This window comes from Oryx dammah, unplaced genomic scaffold (assembly GCF_014754425.2).
Source record: "Oryx dammah isolate SB20612 unplaced genomic scaffold, SCBI_Odam_1.1 HiC_scaffold_23, whole genome shotgun sequence".
Classification (NCBI taxonomy): Eukaryota; Metazoa; Chordata; class Mammalia; order Artiodactyla; family Bovidae; genus Oryx; species Oryx dammah.
The window spans coordinates 43,664,941-43,681,095 of record NW_024070207.1 but is presented as its reverse complement, the minus strand read 5'-3'; the positions used below and the strand labels follow the sequence as shown (position 1 = coordinate 43,681,095).

The 16,155-nt window shown below is 35.9% G+C and overlaps 1 protein-coding gene across 4 annotated transcripts in view; it reads left to right on the top strand.

Moving 5' to 3' along the window:
* The window catches only part of ATP11C (ATPase phospholipid transporting 11C), a 172,102-nt gene that overhangs the window by 99,138 nt on the left and 56,809 nt on the right, over window positions 1-16,155 (top strand). For 3 of the 4 annotated variants that reach the window (XM_040265387.1, XM_040265386.1, XM_040265389.1), the window contains exons 6-15: window positions 1,313-1,441; window positions 3,345-3,448; window positions 5,792-5,842; window positions 6,818-6,882; window positions 7,233-7,314; window positions 8,165-8,315; window positions 8,896-9,093; window positions 13,851-14,012; window positions 14,685-14,836; window positions 15,840-15,911. In XM_040265387.1, the coding sequence (XP_040121321.1) occupies window positions 1,313-1,441; window positions 3,345-3,448; window positions 5,792-5,842; window positions 6,818-6,882; window positions 7,233-7,314; window positions 8,165-8,315; window positions 8,896-9,093; window positions 13,851-14,012; window positions 14,685-14,836; window positions 15,840-15,911 (1,166 nt within the window). The remainder of the gene's footprint in view (window positions 1-1,312; window positions 1,442-3,344; window positions 3,449-5,791; window positions 5,843-6,817; window positions 6,883-7,232; window positions 7,315-8,164; window positions 8,316-8,895; window positions 9,094-13,850; window positions 14,013-14,684; window positions 14,837-15,839; window positions 15,912-16,155) is intronic. The other variant, XM_040265388.1, reaches the window with a different exon arrangement.

Below are 16,155 nucleotides of genomic sequence, written 5' to 3'. Positions count from 1 at the left end.
AAATATTATTTACAAATTAGTTTCATTATTGATGTTGTTGTTTGTGGCTACTGATTAAAATTGGCAAATAAAATCGTTTCTGAATAGATATTGAAACCCTCATATTTATCTGCTAAATTATGTAGCAATTGGAAGGCAGGTATGTCATTTATTAGTTCCATGTTTTATAACCAGTGTGTCCAAGCTGGTAAGCTAGATATTGACTCCCTAAAGTGGGTTGTCTTCTTTCACTAGCAGCCTCCTCCCTTTATGGAGTGCTGTAAAAAAAAAAAGTGTTAATTTATCATTTTCTATGTGTCCCATGGCATGGAAAATGTTGGAATGGACTGGGTTGGATAATTTCTTACATCTTTCCAAAAAGCTTTATGACTATTCATAAGTTCAAAGTAAAGTAGTTGCAGGATATTAGTAATAATTTAGTAAACAACTATCAGATGGTAACTTTGTGCCAGGTACTTTGTGAACCACTTTACTTGTATCCTCATTTTATACTCAAAACCAATCCTATGAGGTAGTTGTAGTCATCAAAGACACTTAACCCAAGGTCATATAGTTAAGTGGCAGAGCTGGGACATAAAATCAAGTTGTAAAGATCTGTGTTTTAATCATTATGATTGATTTCATACATTATTAAATTATACACTAGAAATTGTTCATGGTTTCTTCTCTCAGGTTTTTTCTCTACTTGAGCTTTGGGCACTAACTGATAGCAGATGAATTATTGGAAAATGACCTAATGCCTCTCTAATTAAGTGAGATTTTCTGAGCACTGAAGAGAGAACTGTCACCCGACACTAATAGTTATTACCACAAAGCATTTAGAAATATTTGTCCTGATGCAGAGTGGGAGTGCAGCTGCCCAGTATTTTTGAAGTACTCAAATGAAAATGTATAGATTTTTTTGATTCAGTCATGAAATGATAATGGTCATTCTCTTATCAAACACCAGTGCTGAAAACATCAGAGAGCAAAAGAGTCCCTGGGTAATAAAATCATGTATCAGAGATTAAAGTTCAATACTCAGGTAATCTGAAAGCATTGTAAGTCCTTGTGACCTTAAAGAGGATTCTGAATGTTGAGTAATATTATTTTGTCACCTTTCACATGGTATAGAATGCTGAGACATTCTAAGCCTTAGATGGAGAGAGGTCTTTTGCTACTGTTTTGACTTTAGTTGGAGGTATAATAAATGCTTTGTTTGGAATTAAGAACATTGATACTGTTGATGTAAGGCAAAACCAATACAGTATTGTAAAGTAAAATAAAGTTAAAAAAAAAAGAACATTGATATTTATTTTTCTCTCTGTACTAGGTCGGTGATATAGTAGAAGTACAGGCAGATGAAACCTTTCCCTGTGATCTTATTCTTCTGTCATCCTGCACAGTTGATGGAACCTGTTATGTTACCACAGCCAGTCTTGATGGGGAATCCAATTGCAAGGTAAACATTCTCAGCTAAGGATAGGTAATCATGCAATATTCTGTCCCACTGCCCCTAATCTTTTAACTTATTTTTTCCTATTTGTGGAAATTTTGTATTTGAAGACAGTGTTTATATAACTGTCTTTGAAACTTCTAAGCAAATACTCAGCTTTGGGGGAAAGGGTGGTGTTGGGTGAGGAAATCCACACCCCAGATTAAAACCACCACATTCTTATAGCACTGTTTACATTTCATATTGACATTAACCCATTCCACATTGTATTTAGGCTTTTAAAATGAAAGTGCTCTTAGGCTGAAACTATATAGCTATGAAAATAACTACATCCGAAGGTACTCTCACCTTCATCTAACGTACTCTAAGTCCGAAGGTACTCTCACCTTCATCTAACGTACTCTAAGTTTGATCTATTTTTGTTTTTAAAGTGATGAATATCCTCTTTTAAAAAATGTTTATTCCTGGCATTTTGAAAATCTAAGCTATTGGCTTGATTACTTTTTAAAAATACCTTAGGGTATAGTTTGGCAAATATTTGCTTTATTGCAACTAGGAAGAATTAAAAATGTGTGAGTAAATTTGTTCAGACTGGAGGATAACTGAATTCCCTGGTACTTTCTGGCAGAGTCAGTTCTTGTCTGTCATCCAGAGTTCCACAGGGCATGAAGATTTACCCTCTATGTGCTGCTGCCTTTAAGGAAGAGCACTCATGTGCTCACCTCTGTATCTTCTTGAGGGCTTTCCTCCACTTGTTTATGCTATCTGAACTTGAGAACCAGGACTCAATGTGTGGTAAAGGAACTTAAATGCCTGTTAGATAACTAATTTTGTTACCACTTCAGGGGCATGGTGATGAACTAGTCCCATTTCAACTATTCGAAAACAAAGTTATATTTAAGGGAATGTCAAGGTGAAAATTGAGAAACCTACCTCAAGATTTCCTAATAAGGGACAAAGTTGTTTAGAAGAAAACTTTACTTTCAAGTGGTTTCATTTGCCACTTAAATTTATCTGATCAAATCAGCTAAAAGTACATAGGTTTTCAACATCAGGAGATACTTTTAAATATAGCTCAGGCAGTTCCATAATATTCTCCAGAGATCATGCAACAGCTTTCCTTCAGCATAAGTAGTGTAGTCTTTGAGTCTGTGTCAGCCCTTCTTTGATGATTTATAAAAGGATTCATTAGAACCTGCCTTGAGTTCTGGGTCAATCAAGTAAGTACATAATATACCCTAGTAAATATTCTAACTGTCTGACTAAAGCAAGATACATCATGTCTCTGCTCCTCACATGAATTGTAGCTACTCGAAGCATTTTCAGGATCATTAATTTTTCTGTTTGTGTAATGGGAGCTATTGATGATTTTTTTCTTTCTGTTAGCAAAATGTTAGTATTCTTATGACCAAAGGGTGATTCAATTCTTTTTTTTAATATAAATGTATTTATTTTAATTGGAGGTTAATTACTTTACAATATTGTATTGGTTTTCACCATACATCAATTCTTATTTGTATGTTAACTTCACCATATACTATGGTGAGCAAAATAATAGATCTCAGTTCTATAAATAGGAGGGAAAAAAAGTGCTTTAAATTTTTCATGGGGTTTTCAGTTAATTATATGCATGGTGCAAATGGAATTTTCTCTGCTGTCAGTATCAAGAAAAGCTTTTAGTTTTCTCATTATCTTTGAAATCCCTTCACAGCAGAGTTCACTGTCTAATTATTGTAATATATTTTAAGAATAATACCATAAAGTTTATCTAGTTGGAGATGTATTCGTATTATTCTGCCAAAGCCTCTTACTAAAAACATAGTGTTCCTGAAATCAGGTGGGTGTATGATTATAATTTTTTTCTTTTTTGGGGTGGCTGTTTTTGTTTTTTTCTTCTGCTTTCATCTAGACACATTATGCGGTACGTGATACCATTGAACTGCGTACAGTCGAATCCATTGATAACCTCAGAGCAGCAATTGAATGTGAACAACCTCAATCTGACCTCTACAAGTAAGAATTACCTGGTTTCATTTTACTGCTGTCTGATGGCTTTGCTTCTCTTTGCCATCAGTATTGAAGTACCCACCACTTACCAGCCTCCTTTCATTTGTGTTTTTATGAGCTGTTCCTTCCTTCTGGCAGGCAAATGAATCAAATCAGCCTTGTTCACTACCAGCCTAAGATAAATTATTGTGGGCTCAGGCATCTCACTTGTGGTTTTTCTTTTATTATTGTTATTTGTAGACAAGGCTGTCCATCACATTTTAAGATTACATAATCCCATAAGCCTGAGCTATCAAACTTGTGCACTAGACAGAGTTAATTAAAACAAAAATAAAACACTTTATGTGTCATCCAACAGTAAAGAGAGAAGGAAATGTGGGACCATGCAATTAGTAGGCACTCTATCCTTTTTTATGAGGATCATGATGAACTAAGTATTGTATATAGGCTGTTTCTTGTCCAAAGTAAATGGCTAAGTTGAGGGAGCAGTGAAATGGTGTGATTTCCTCTGTTTTGCTACACCTAGGCTTTCTTGAGCAGAGTTGCTGATTAACAGTCATTGTGGGTTGTCAAAAATTTGGCATTTGATTTTTTTTTTTTTTTTACTAATTATTTATTTGGCTAAAGAGTCGGACATGACTGAGTGACTAGCATAGCACAGCACAACACATTTGGCTGTGCCGGGTCTCAGTTGAGGCATGTGGGATCTAGTTCCCCGACCCAGGATTGAACCCAGGTCCCCTGCATTGGGAGCATAGAGTTTTATTCACTGGACCACCAAGGAAGACATTTGATTTTTAAGACTGCTGATTAGTTTGGTTCTTTAGAGCATGGTATTAATGAGGGTAGAATAATGGGTTTATGGCCAAGTGAGCCAATTAATTATATTCTGTTCTGCCATTACAGATGGCATCCATCACCCATGGATGTTAATCACCCATCTTGTTAATGAACGCTGTTGATCATAAAAGAGGACCAAATAGTGGGATGTGGCTTACAACAATGCCCAGTAGTGGAAAAAGAAAGTTCTCATCCTTCTATAAGAATTATACCCTCCCTCCTTCCTATCATTCCTTCTTTATTTTTTCCCTTCTTCTGTATCCATCTTGATAGTAGGAACTTAGGATCACAGAGCAAAATAGCTGTTTGCTGCCTTCTGGAAGCATGGAATCACAGAAAGGAGAGTGACTGATTTTGTGAGTTAGAGAATAATATAGATCCTTACATATTTATAGGGTAACTCCTAAATTTTTCAGTTACCTTAAATATGAAGGAGATTTTTAGTGAGGGAAGGTTATTCCTAACGTCTCTAACAGATTGAGTACCCTTGGTATGTGTCTTCAGAATACCTTCTATTTGATTGGCCAAAAAGGTCATTGGGAGTTTTCCTGCAACATCATACAGAAAAATTCAAACAAATTTTTTGGCCAGCCTAATACCTCCACCACCCTAGTAATCATCACTTACAATGTAATTGCCTGATTATGTTATTTGGTACAAGGAACACATTTTTCTTGCTTATTAGGAAGCATAGTAATGGTGCAGTTAATACATGTTGAATGAATGCAGACGTTCATATATAGTTCAGTTTTTCTGAAAAAATCATAATGTACATTATAAAATACTCATAACATTCTTAGTAAGGATTTAGAGCTTTTTACCATATTTTTCAGAAATGTAGATTACCATGTGCATAGCAATATATCTGATCACTTGATCAGATCAAGCTCAATATTCAGATCAGCTGCAAGACACAGCTTGGAAATTTCCAAGATGGTAATCAATCAAGTGTTCCCTAATGGCTGTTTCTCAAAGGATGATCTCAGGCCAACAGCATGCACATCACCAGAAACTTGTGGGAAATGCAGATTCAAATTCTTACCTAAACCAAAAGCCTGGGGATGGGGCCTAGAAATCTATGGTTTAAGAAGCCCTTCATTAATTCTGATGCATGCTCAAGTGAAAGAATTACTGAACTCATGGTTTTCAAAGATGGTTTAGCAGCAGAAACCTTTCTTCACATGAATGTAAAATAGAAGCCAATTATTTATATGAAGTATAGATGAGGGGGTATTGTGTGCATGCGTGGTGCCACGTAGATCTTGAAAATCAACTTAGAATCTTTGTTTACATTCTTATAATCCATAATATTTTAAAAATGAGATGAAAATGTTACATACCATATTGGTTCCACTTAGCTTTTTCTTTTAAAATTAAGACAATAGGCTTTTGTAGTTTATTGTCTTATCTCTTTTTGCATTATTTGTATTTTGATTCATTCCCATATTTGGGGTAAATAGATTTTATCTAGATATAGAAGACACATGTGCTATTATATTCTTTTTGCAGGTTTGTTGGCCGAATCAATATCTATAGTAATAGTCTTGAAGCTGTTGCCAGGTTAGTTTATAATTCCTTTAATCTGTCCTTTAGGGGAGGGATGTTTCTCTTTTAAGCCCATTAAAATAGCTAAATACTTTCTTTTATAGAAAGGGATGGGGAAAAGTGAATAAATCTGGAGTAACTAGCCACTGATGGGTCTTAAATAGCTCACCTTGTGATTGGTAGGGTTGTAGTGGCAGCGGCTCAGAGTGTATGTGTCCTGGGAGAGGGTGGTGTTGGAAGTGATGATGAGGGTTTCTAAAATTGTAGAACTCCAGACTTCTTTGACCACTATTCCCAAATATGTTCTATGCACTCTATTGATTGTCCTTGGTTGTGAAGTGCCTGACCATATTGGAAGTATATCTGGAAAGCAGTGTTTTAAGAATAATTTAGGGGCTAGATGGTAGACAAAATGCTGGGAGAATTAGCTGGACTTACGTAGAATGAAAGGCTTAATAGTTGATAATGAAACAATTCATATAAAAAGGGATGTTTTTTTCCCCTCTTTGATCATCCAGTCAGTTATTTTAACTTTTCCACTTGGCCTTTATAGCCAGTGCTCAGAAGGAAGTTAAACACCAGGAGCTCAGTGATCCCCCCTCAAAGGCGGGTTCGCGCTCTATAAATACAGCACCGTGTCTCCTTCCTTTACATTTGCTTTTCCAGTCTTTTACAGTCATTTTTTCTTTCTGTTTCTTGCTACTGCTGTTATCTTGCTTTTCATGACTCATAGTCCTTTCACCTCTGTGCATGTCTTTACCTCTGTGTGTGGCTGGCATCTCCTGTACTGTGTGCTTTTATCTGTGCTGTACCCTAAGTAACTTCAGAGGGGAGGATTTTTCAACTCGTCCTGTGTTAGTAAGCATATAAGTAGACAGATGCATTCTGAATCTTTTGAAAATAGATGTGTGTGAGAGCAAACTATGTCCCCAAAGTTGATGGTGCTATTAGTTGGACTCTTTGAGTAAGTTGTGTTCATTTTTTGTTTAGGTCTTTGGGACCTGAAAATCTCTTGTTGAAAGGAGCTACACTAAAAAATACCAAGAAGATATATGGTGAACGTTTTTTTAAGATATACTTACTGGAATTAGGCCTTTTAATACCTAAATGTTCATAAATAGTTCAGTAAAAAAAAATTGAACATGGAATTTAATTCCATTTAGTCTAAGTCTCTTTTTACGTGTTGGGAATTTATAAGATGGTAAACTAACTTGAAATATGACAAACTATGTTGATTAAAATTATACTATAAAAGTATACTGTAAATGATTATTAACTGGTAAATAGAAGAGAGTTTAGAATTCCTATTTTTATAGATTGAAAAAGTTGGTAGATCCAACTGGGTGGGGAGTTGGGTTGGCAGTCTCATTTGTAACCTAATTTTCATCATATTGTTATTCCTTAGGAGTTGCTGTTTACACTGGAATGGAAACCAAAATGGCATTGAACTACCAAGGGAAATCTCAGAAACGTTCTGCTGTTGAAAAGTTAGTGTGCCTCACAATTTCTTTATTTGTTATTGAACTGAAATTGTTACCTCTCAGTATTTCCAAATATCAACAGTATGAAAAAAACAACATAAATTGTGCATTACCATTTTAAGCACTTCTTTTGTTCCAGAAACTGTGCTTATTGTTTTGTATGGCTGATTTGGTTTAATCCTCTAAGCAACTTGGAGTAATTCTTACTAGTCTGACCACTTTACAGATAAAGAAATAGTCTTAAAGATGATAAGTGATTTACCTAAGCTCACTTAGCTATTCATGGGCAGAGTTTAGGTAAAATTTATTCTCTTTTGCTGACAGTTAATGGTTTGGGGTCCTCTAGTTGCTATATGTAAGGAGTTGGTGCAACACAGATAATAGTGTCCTTGCAAATAATTGTGTGGTACTTGACACACCTTCAAAGCCATTTGCACTGGCACAAACCTCACTCTCCTGTTGCCATGGACATGCAGTATATCAGCAACACCCTCTTCATAGCTCTACTTTTGGATTAAAAGATTCTGCACTAAGCTTGACTATTTCACATTTGCTCCTCTGTAAGGGCTGAGTAGGTAATGGTGTGTATGTTCTGTCACTTTATAGGATCCTTACTAAAGGTGTGTTGAGCTAATCAGCCATTACACTTTAGATTATGGTTAGGACTGGCTTTTCCATTTTACCAGTCAAGAGTAATGCTTTAGCAGTGATAACTGAGGTTCACCCATACAGGCCTGCACTATGGTTACACGTTGTACATATGAGAAGCTTTAGAAAACTGAGCAATTTAGTCTATACCTGGTTGATATCTTCAGTATTTCAATGGTTTTTAAATTCATAATATCTTATTTTTCAGATCCATTAACGCTTTCCTGATTGTGTATTTATTTATCTTACTGACCAAAGCTGCAATATGCACTACTCTAAAGTATGTTTGGCAAAGTACCCCATATAATGATGAACCTTGGTATAACCAAAAGACCCAGAAAGAACGGGAAACTTGGAAGGTAATTTGTTTTATGCTGAAAATTGTAACCCTAGTACATTGTGACAGGGGCACCCTTTATTGAAATACTGCTCAGATAATGATACCTTGGTATTAGGGATTTCTCTTGGTTGTATGGTAGCCCCAAGCCATTAACTTTAAGACATTCTAGGATTTTTTTCTTAACCCTAGGCATATATCCTTGCTTTTAACTCTTAGGTTAAGAGTTTTAGGCAATTGGGTCAAAAGGTCTGGCATGTTGATATGTTATGAGCTTGTGATATATCATGATAGAAACATAATGGATGCCTACATGAAAACTTTGATCCTACATTCATATCTGAGGGTGGGAGAAGCAGAGACCTTAAGGAAGTAATAAGTGTTAAGTCAAGGTACATTCACTAAATAAAATTCAGGGTATTTTACATGTTTTCACATGCTATGATAATAATGTTGACCAATGATATAGTGTCATTGGGAAGTTTCTTTTTTATAGCAAGAGCAGTGCTTTCAGCATTGAAATTAAAAGATAGAAAGTTTATATTACACTTGCTTGATGGAACTGTGTGTTTAATTATCATGAACTATTCCCCTTTTTTTAGGTTTTGAAAATGTTCACCGACTTCCTGTCATTTATGGTTCTGTTCAACTTTATCATTCCTGTCTCCATGTATGTCACAGTAGAAATGCAAAAATTCTTGGGCTCCTTCTTCATTTCATGGGATAACGACTTCTATGATGAAGAAATTAATGAAGGAGCCCTGGTTAACACATCAGACCTTAATGAAGAACTTGGTCAGGTAAGAACTCATTGTTACTTAAAATAAGGTAACATAGTGAAAATTGCTTTTATTGTAGTCTGGATCACCAGTGTTTGCGACCATTTCACATTTGGAAATTAACTCAATAAAAATTTCTTTATGCAGGCATGTAATGAAGGCAAGCGATGTTATCTTAACTATAGCATCAGTTTTTGCTGGCATTTTTGAGAAAGACCCGATTTATATATTAAATTTGAATGTTACAGAAATTCTCTTTAAAACTCAACCTGTTGGTGGTGTTGATTATGGGTTATTGCTTTGAAACAGGAAACAAGTAGTCTTCATCACCATCTATAATCATTTAGGAATAGAATGTGAGGTAGTGTAAATAAAGCTATTTTATAAATACATTTTCTTCCATAAACCAAATTGACCAGAGTTGTCCTATGGACATTTTCTTGGTACATTTTCTTGGACATTTCTGATCAGATGTAATATAGACCTAGAAAGCAGAGTTGTTTATTCTGTGCAAGAATTTAAATGAAGGGAAGATGTGAGGGCATGCACTCCACTAAATGCCTTTTGCTTCATGTACCAGTGTAGTCCAAGCTTTGACCTTCTTGCTAACCCAGGTTGTTTTCAAATGCTAGCCTGCAGCCTAGCTGTAATTCTTCAAGTGGTGACTTCTTGGGTTCTTTTCTGACTAGTATTGAGAAAGTTTTTGCCTTTATCTGAATTTACTGTGTCACGTAATGATTTTCACAAGCCGAGGGGAGTGTTTTGGCTTGCATTTACTTCTCTTTATATTTAGAATGTCAAGGCTGTGGAAATGCCATTTCTGGGACTAGGAGATGCAGAATCAGTTAATGGAACTGTGTGGCTGAAACAGGGCCTCACAGTTGTTTTAAATGGTACAGATTTGCACCTATACCTCAAAACTGTGCTCCTGAATTCAGTCTCCCAGTACCCCCACTCTCTATTTCTGTTCTTTACACAGCCTTTGCCTAAACTAGAGTATCCTCTTGACAACTACTCACAAGGCTGAAAGGATTCTCCAGATACCATTATGTTGAGACCTGACTCTAGGACTCCAGGATCCCAGAGGGTGGCATCTGCCTCCCACAGAGACACTGAGTCACAGAGGATAGAATAAGCCATGAACAGGCAAATGCCTTTCTCTTATATACTGTTCCCAGAAGTTTCTTTTCTAGGTCACTTCAGTGACCGCAGCTGACCTTAGCCTTTGTAAACCAGAACTTTTCATCCAGGGACAGCCTGGTAGAACTGCTCTAGTCCCAGTGAAAGGCATTACTCTGCAACTCTTTTGCATGGGAAAAAAAAATGAGTTATAAGCCACCTCTGGAGAACTTTTCCCTGACAGCTGATCTGCCTATTCTAGATTCAGTGCCTGACTGCATGGATTAACCTACCCAAGGGTGAACATGGCAAGTCCCCAGCTGCTGCAAATAGAACAGCCATCTTTCCACATGTGGCACCTAATTCTCATGAGACAGGCAGGATATCCAGGCCAGATCTCCACCTCATCAGATTCCATCTTATCTATGAGGATGTGGTTTTGTTCCTATCATCTAGATTTATTCATACTTCAGAAAGTAAAATAGAGCTTTGGATAATGATCTATTAATAATAAATCTGATCAGTAAGAACAAACCAGTTTTCATTTTAGCCACCACTTCTTTTCCCCAGTAAAACCTGCTTTTTTGGGTATGATTGTCATTTAACCAACTAATTAAGGTAATAACCAGACCAGCACTTACATTTGTACAGTATAAAAACAACTTACCATCATACCAACTTACATCACCTTGTATGTGTAGAAACAACCTAAATTAAAATGCAAAGAAGTCTTAAAATGATTTCATTTTGCATTTAGTGGACCAGTACACACAAAATCAAGTGTAACCAGTTTCCTCCTTGATGAGTCATAGTTTAAAATCTATAGGACTTTTATTTTACTTAAGAGCAGTGTCAATTTCCATCAGTACCATTGCAAACACTTGCTTAACCTCTTTCAAAGTGACCCACATTGGTATTGAAAGAAAATAGGAAGATATGTTTAGAACACTGTTCGTCTTTGACTTGAAAAGCAAAAAGAAGTAGACTGCTCAGTTCAATTGGAATAGAATGGGGTCTTTTATGATTAGACATCTGTCCTTTAGACAACCAAATGGTTTTAACCTTTAAAAAATTGTGGGGATAGCCTGTTCTTTTGTATGCCCTCTCAGTCTCTCAGCTATGCCCAGCAGTATGCCAGAGTATATACTCTGATTCCAATAATTCAGTCTAGTGGTTGTGCACTAAAGTTCTGTGTTATCTAAGATACATTCTTGGTACTGGGGGCTACTGTTACAAAGTAAACAAGAAAACCTTGAGTTGTTCACCATATAGTTGAAGAAATTCACTTATCATACCCTAACTGTAGCAATGTGATGATTATCAGAAAAATTATAGGGACTATGAAATGATGGAAGGAGTTCAGTACTGTGATTTTGATCAGGTCAGCAGCAATGACAGTCAACATCTATGTAACAACTTAGAGCTTGCAAGCATATTTAGTAATCTTTACAGCCTCGTGCAGCAGCTTTGATTATTTAAGGCTAATGTTTAATGTTCAGAGAGATGGGAGTTTTTCCAAGGTCACAAAGTTACTAGGTGTTAGAGCCATGACTCCAGTAGAAGGTCTTCATTAAGTTAAACGATAAAAAATATTTTGACCAATTTTGACCTATAAACTAGATGATTTCATGTGTTCAGCCTTTATCTTAGGGCTCTCTCCATTCTTGAACAGCTATCTCACTTTAGGCTTTCTGTCCATAAATTGATGACTTTGAGCTTGCTTGCTGATAGACAGGGTCTGCAACCAGCTCAAACCTACCACTAAAGAGGAGGAGGCTGATGAGAATCGGAGGCAGGCAGTAGCCTCTCACTTGTCAGCCCTGTCTCTCCTATAAGTATGAGGATACTCTTTAATAATAGCTGATCTTCTCCTCCTCTTGTCCTTAGTATAGTGCATATATTAGATCATTGGTTCTCAGAGCATGAGCTCAGGAACAGCAGCATCAGCATCACCTGGAAACTGATTAGAAGTGCACATTATCTAGCCTCACCCCAAGACCTACTGAGTCAGGAACTCTGAGGATAGAGCCCAGTGATTTGAGTTAACAAGCACCCTCCAACTCAGTGTGCTGCAGACTACAGTTTGATAATCCCTCTATCACGGTATACTTTGTTGGCCTATACCTTTGAGATTAATTGTAGACAGATCTATACTGTACAGACTGTTATATATAGGCAAACAATTGCACTTTATGTTTTTAAAGTTATTACCTTTGTCATCTATAAAGGATTTCAAAATGGGTTAATGCTCACGCAGCTGTAGGAGCTGCACCAACCCAGGAGAACCTTTTGGGAGAAAATGAAGGTTAATAATTTTGATCACACAAAAAGCCCCAAATAATTTCACTTTAACTAGAAAAATCTAGATGATACAGGAATAATAGCACTTGGATTAATTTAAAGGGAGAATTCAAACTTGGCTGGCTAACAGAAAAAAGAGAAGATTGGAATGCTATATTTGTGCCAGTGCTGCTACCGTCAAAAGCTTTGAAAAATAATTAGAAAGCAGCTACTGCCGCAGTTCATCTCTTTCTCCCTTACATAATAAAAACCTTAATTTTGTACTTATGCTTGTTCCTGTCAGCCCGTAATTTTAACTATTTAAGCATAAATTGCCAAAAAGGAGGATAAAATTGTGGGTTTCCAAAAGCCAGATGTTATAAATAGAAGAGATAAAAACTGAGATAAAATGGAAATGCTCAAAAAGGCTTATTTTACATGGAAAATTTATTTCATAGCCTATTTTTTCCATTATTTATGAAAGTATGCTTATACTTTAACCTATCATTATAAACTCTGCTCCTTTTTTTTTTTTAATTTGGAAACTTTTTTGAGGAGTATCTGAAAATATACATAGTATTGGGGAAGAAATTTCATTTATGTTTTTGATCATTTATTGACTTACTGTGTCTCCTAATTAAGTAACTGCTATTATTATTTCCCCTGTCTGTCTATATTCTGTAACTGTTACATACGTATAAGACACAATGCATTTCACTTCAATCCAGTATATTTATAGAAAATTTTACTTTTCAAGGAAAACTTTTGTTACATCCCATTTGCATGCGTGCATGCTCAGTTGCTAAGTCGTGTCCCACTCTTTGCGATTCCATGGACTGTATAGCCCACCAGGCTCCTCTGTCTTTGGGATTTCCCAGACAAGAATACTGGAGTGGGTTGCCATTTCCTTCTCCAGGGCCGAATTAATTTAGTTCCTATCAATATATTTTCTGTGTGTGTCAGAGAAATAGAGAAATAAGTGGTCCATAAAATGTTTCCTGCTTGGAAAATTGACTTTTGTTATGTTAACTTCTTTATATCAAAACAAGTAGGTGTTAAATTGAAGGAGTCTTAGTTTGGACAAAATAGCCACAGTTTTCCTTCCTAGTAATCTCCTGTATTTGAGTAGGTCTACCAAAAGTCAGGCACAACTTAGCAAATGAACAACAAGAACCTTAGACATGTGATACTATTTCAGAATCTTTTTAAAAATACATGTTAATTTCTCATTCATTTGATAATACTGCTTCTGTCATTGTCTGACATTTGACAAGTCTTTGGAAAAGGTGACTTCTGTGGATATGAAAATAGCCATGCTAACTAAAAGTTAATCACATTGAAGAAAGTAAGAATGCATATGTTTGTATTCTTGTTTTTAGGTGGATTATGTATTTACTGATAAGACCGGAACACTTACTGAAAACAGCATGGAGTTCATTGAATGCTGCATAGATGGGCATAAGTATAAAGGTGTAGCTCAGGAGACTGATGGACTCTCTCAAACTGATGGACCCTTACCATATTTGGACAGAGCTGATAAGGTGGCATTTTTTGCGTTACCATTTTGCCTTGAGAAATCAATTTAGATAGGCATATGTTAACATAGTAGAAATGAAGGATTTTGGCACATGACATAAACTTTTGAATAGCCATTTGTTCGTTGTTGCAACTTCACCTTTCTTATTTTATGGACACTTCTGGAATTTGTAAACAAGTAGAATTTATAAAAAGAGAACATTATGAGAAATGGCATTTGGGTAAATCTTTCACTGTGTGATCATATTTGGTGCTTTATCTTTAAAAATATGAGCTACTCCAAGAATGATGTCTACTGAAATCATTCAAGCCCCAGGAGTGTCTAGGCATTAAATGAACCAGAGTCTCCATGCACCTGAGCTATTGCCAGATTGTGAATTAGAACTGAATGCACTCTTTTAGGCCATGGAGATGTCACTGCTTTGGGATTAGGTGGTACTGCAGTAAGAATGAGTTGATAGAGCCCCTAAGGTATGTTAGCTGGGGACCAGGCATGTTGGCAGGGATTAGGAGCATATATAGCTCATTTTAGTATTAGGAATTCATAAATTTCTGCTATTCAGTTTGCTGGTGGTTGTAACATGCTCTCACATTAATAACTTTTCTCTGTTCATTGACTACTTACCAAGTGATCACAGTAAAAATAATATAGTCATTTTTCTGTCACTGTTCAACAGAATCGAGAAGAGCTCTTTCTGCGTGCCTTGTGTTTATGTCACACTGTAGAAGTTAAACCAAATGATACTGTTGATGGAGTTATAGAGTCATCTGAATTAACCTATATGTCATCTTCACCAGATGAAATAGCTTTGGTCAAAGGAGCTAAAAAGTAAGCACATATGTTATGCTGGATGAATAATTTCAGGATAATAATAACGTTCTCCCTCTAGTTAACAATATGGTATTCTCACTTCAAAGTTTGTTAAGAGAGTAGATCTCATATGTTAAATGTTCTTATTGCCCCAAACAACAAAAAGGCAAAAAGACACAAAGAAACTGAGAAATGTCAGGATATCTCTTCCCTTGATTGTGATGATGATGTCACATATGCATGTTTCCAAAGTTATCCAGTTGCACATGTTAAATATTTGCAGTTCTCCATTAGTTATACCTCAGTAAGTAATGCTGTTTTAAAACCCCAAAATAAGTTGTAGAAAAATACATTAGCATTTTCAAAGAGTAAAAAAAAAAAATCAAACATTTCTTGTATTTCTCCAAAGAAAGTGAAATCACGGGAGGACAGGCATTATTTTGTTTTTTCTCTTATTTGCTTCAATAACCTTATCTTATAGGTATCGCTATTCTTTAATAAGGAGCAAAGCTACTTTGTTGGAAAGTTGGAAAAAATTCCCAAACCTAACCAATTAAGACCAAAAAGAATATAGCAATGCATAGTGGTAACTTTCATCACTATTTGTGCATTCCAGCCAGAAGTCCAAATGTTCACATTATATTTTGGAAATCTTCTAACAATGGTCACTTTTCATATAACACATGTTATTTCTGAAGTACTTCCAGCAATTTTGATATCATTTGGTTATTGAAAGTCCTGCTTTATCCGTGAGGCCCAAGATGATTAAGTGGATAAAAGGTCACCCCATGTGTTAGCTACAGAATTGAAATTACAAATTGCCTCTTTTTTTTGGTTATGATTTGTGACTGGGCATTGACTTGGTCTGTGTTATATCTCAGCCAGTAAAAGGAAGTACAGCTATAGATTGGGGTTTTATGAAAAAGAAGAAAACAATAAACAAGTATGAATAACCCCAGTGCAAAGGGAAATTCATCATCATTTAAAAATACACAACGGTCTTTTTTATTTTGTTTCACAGGTATGGATTCACATTTGTAGGAGTTCAGAATGGCTATATGAGAGTAGAGAACCAAAGAAAAGAAATAGAAGAGTAAGTAGCCCTGATTGTTTGATGATTCTCACTTCTTAACTCCACAGTCAGCTTTAGATGGATTTAGGAAGGGTAGCAAAGGGAAGTGATTGCATCTATAAATATAAGACTCTGCTTTCCCAGGTAAGAGTTTTATATAAATGTAGCTGGAGTAGAAGACATTTTTCGTAGAGTGGCAGAAATTAGCGTTTGAGGTGTAAATGATTCCAGTTTTGTTCACACATCGATCCAGTAGCCTGAATGA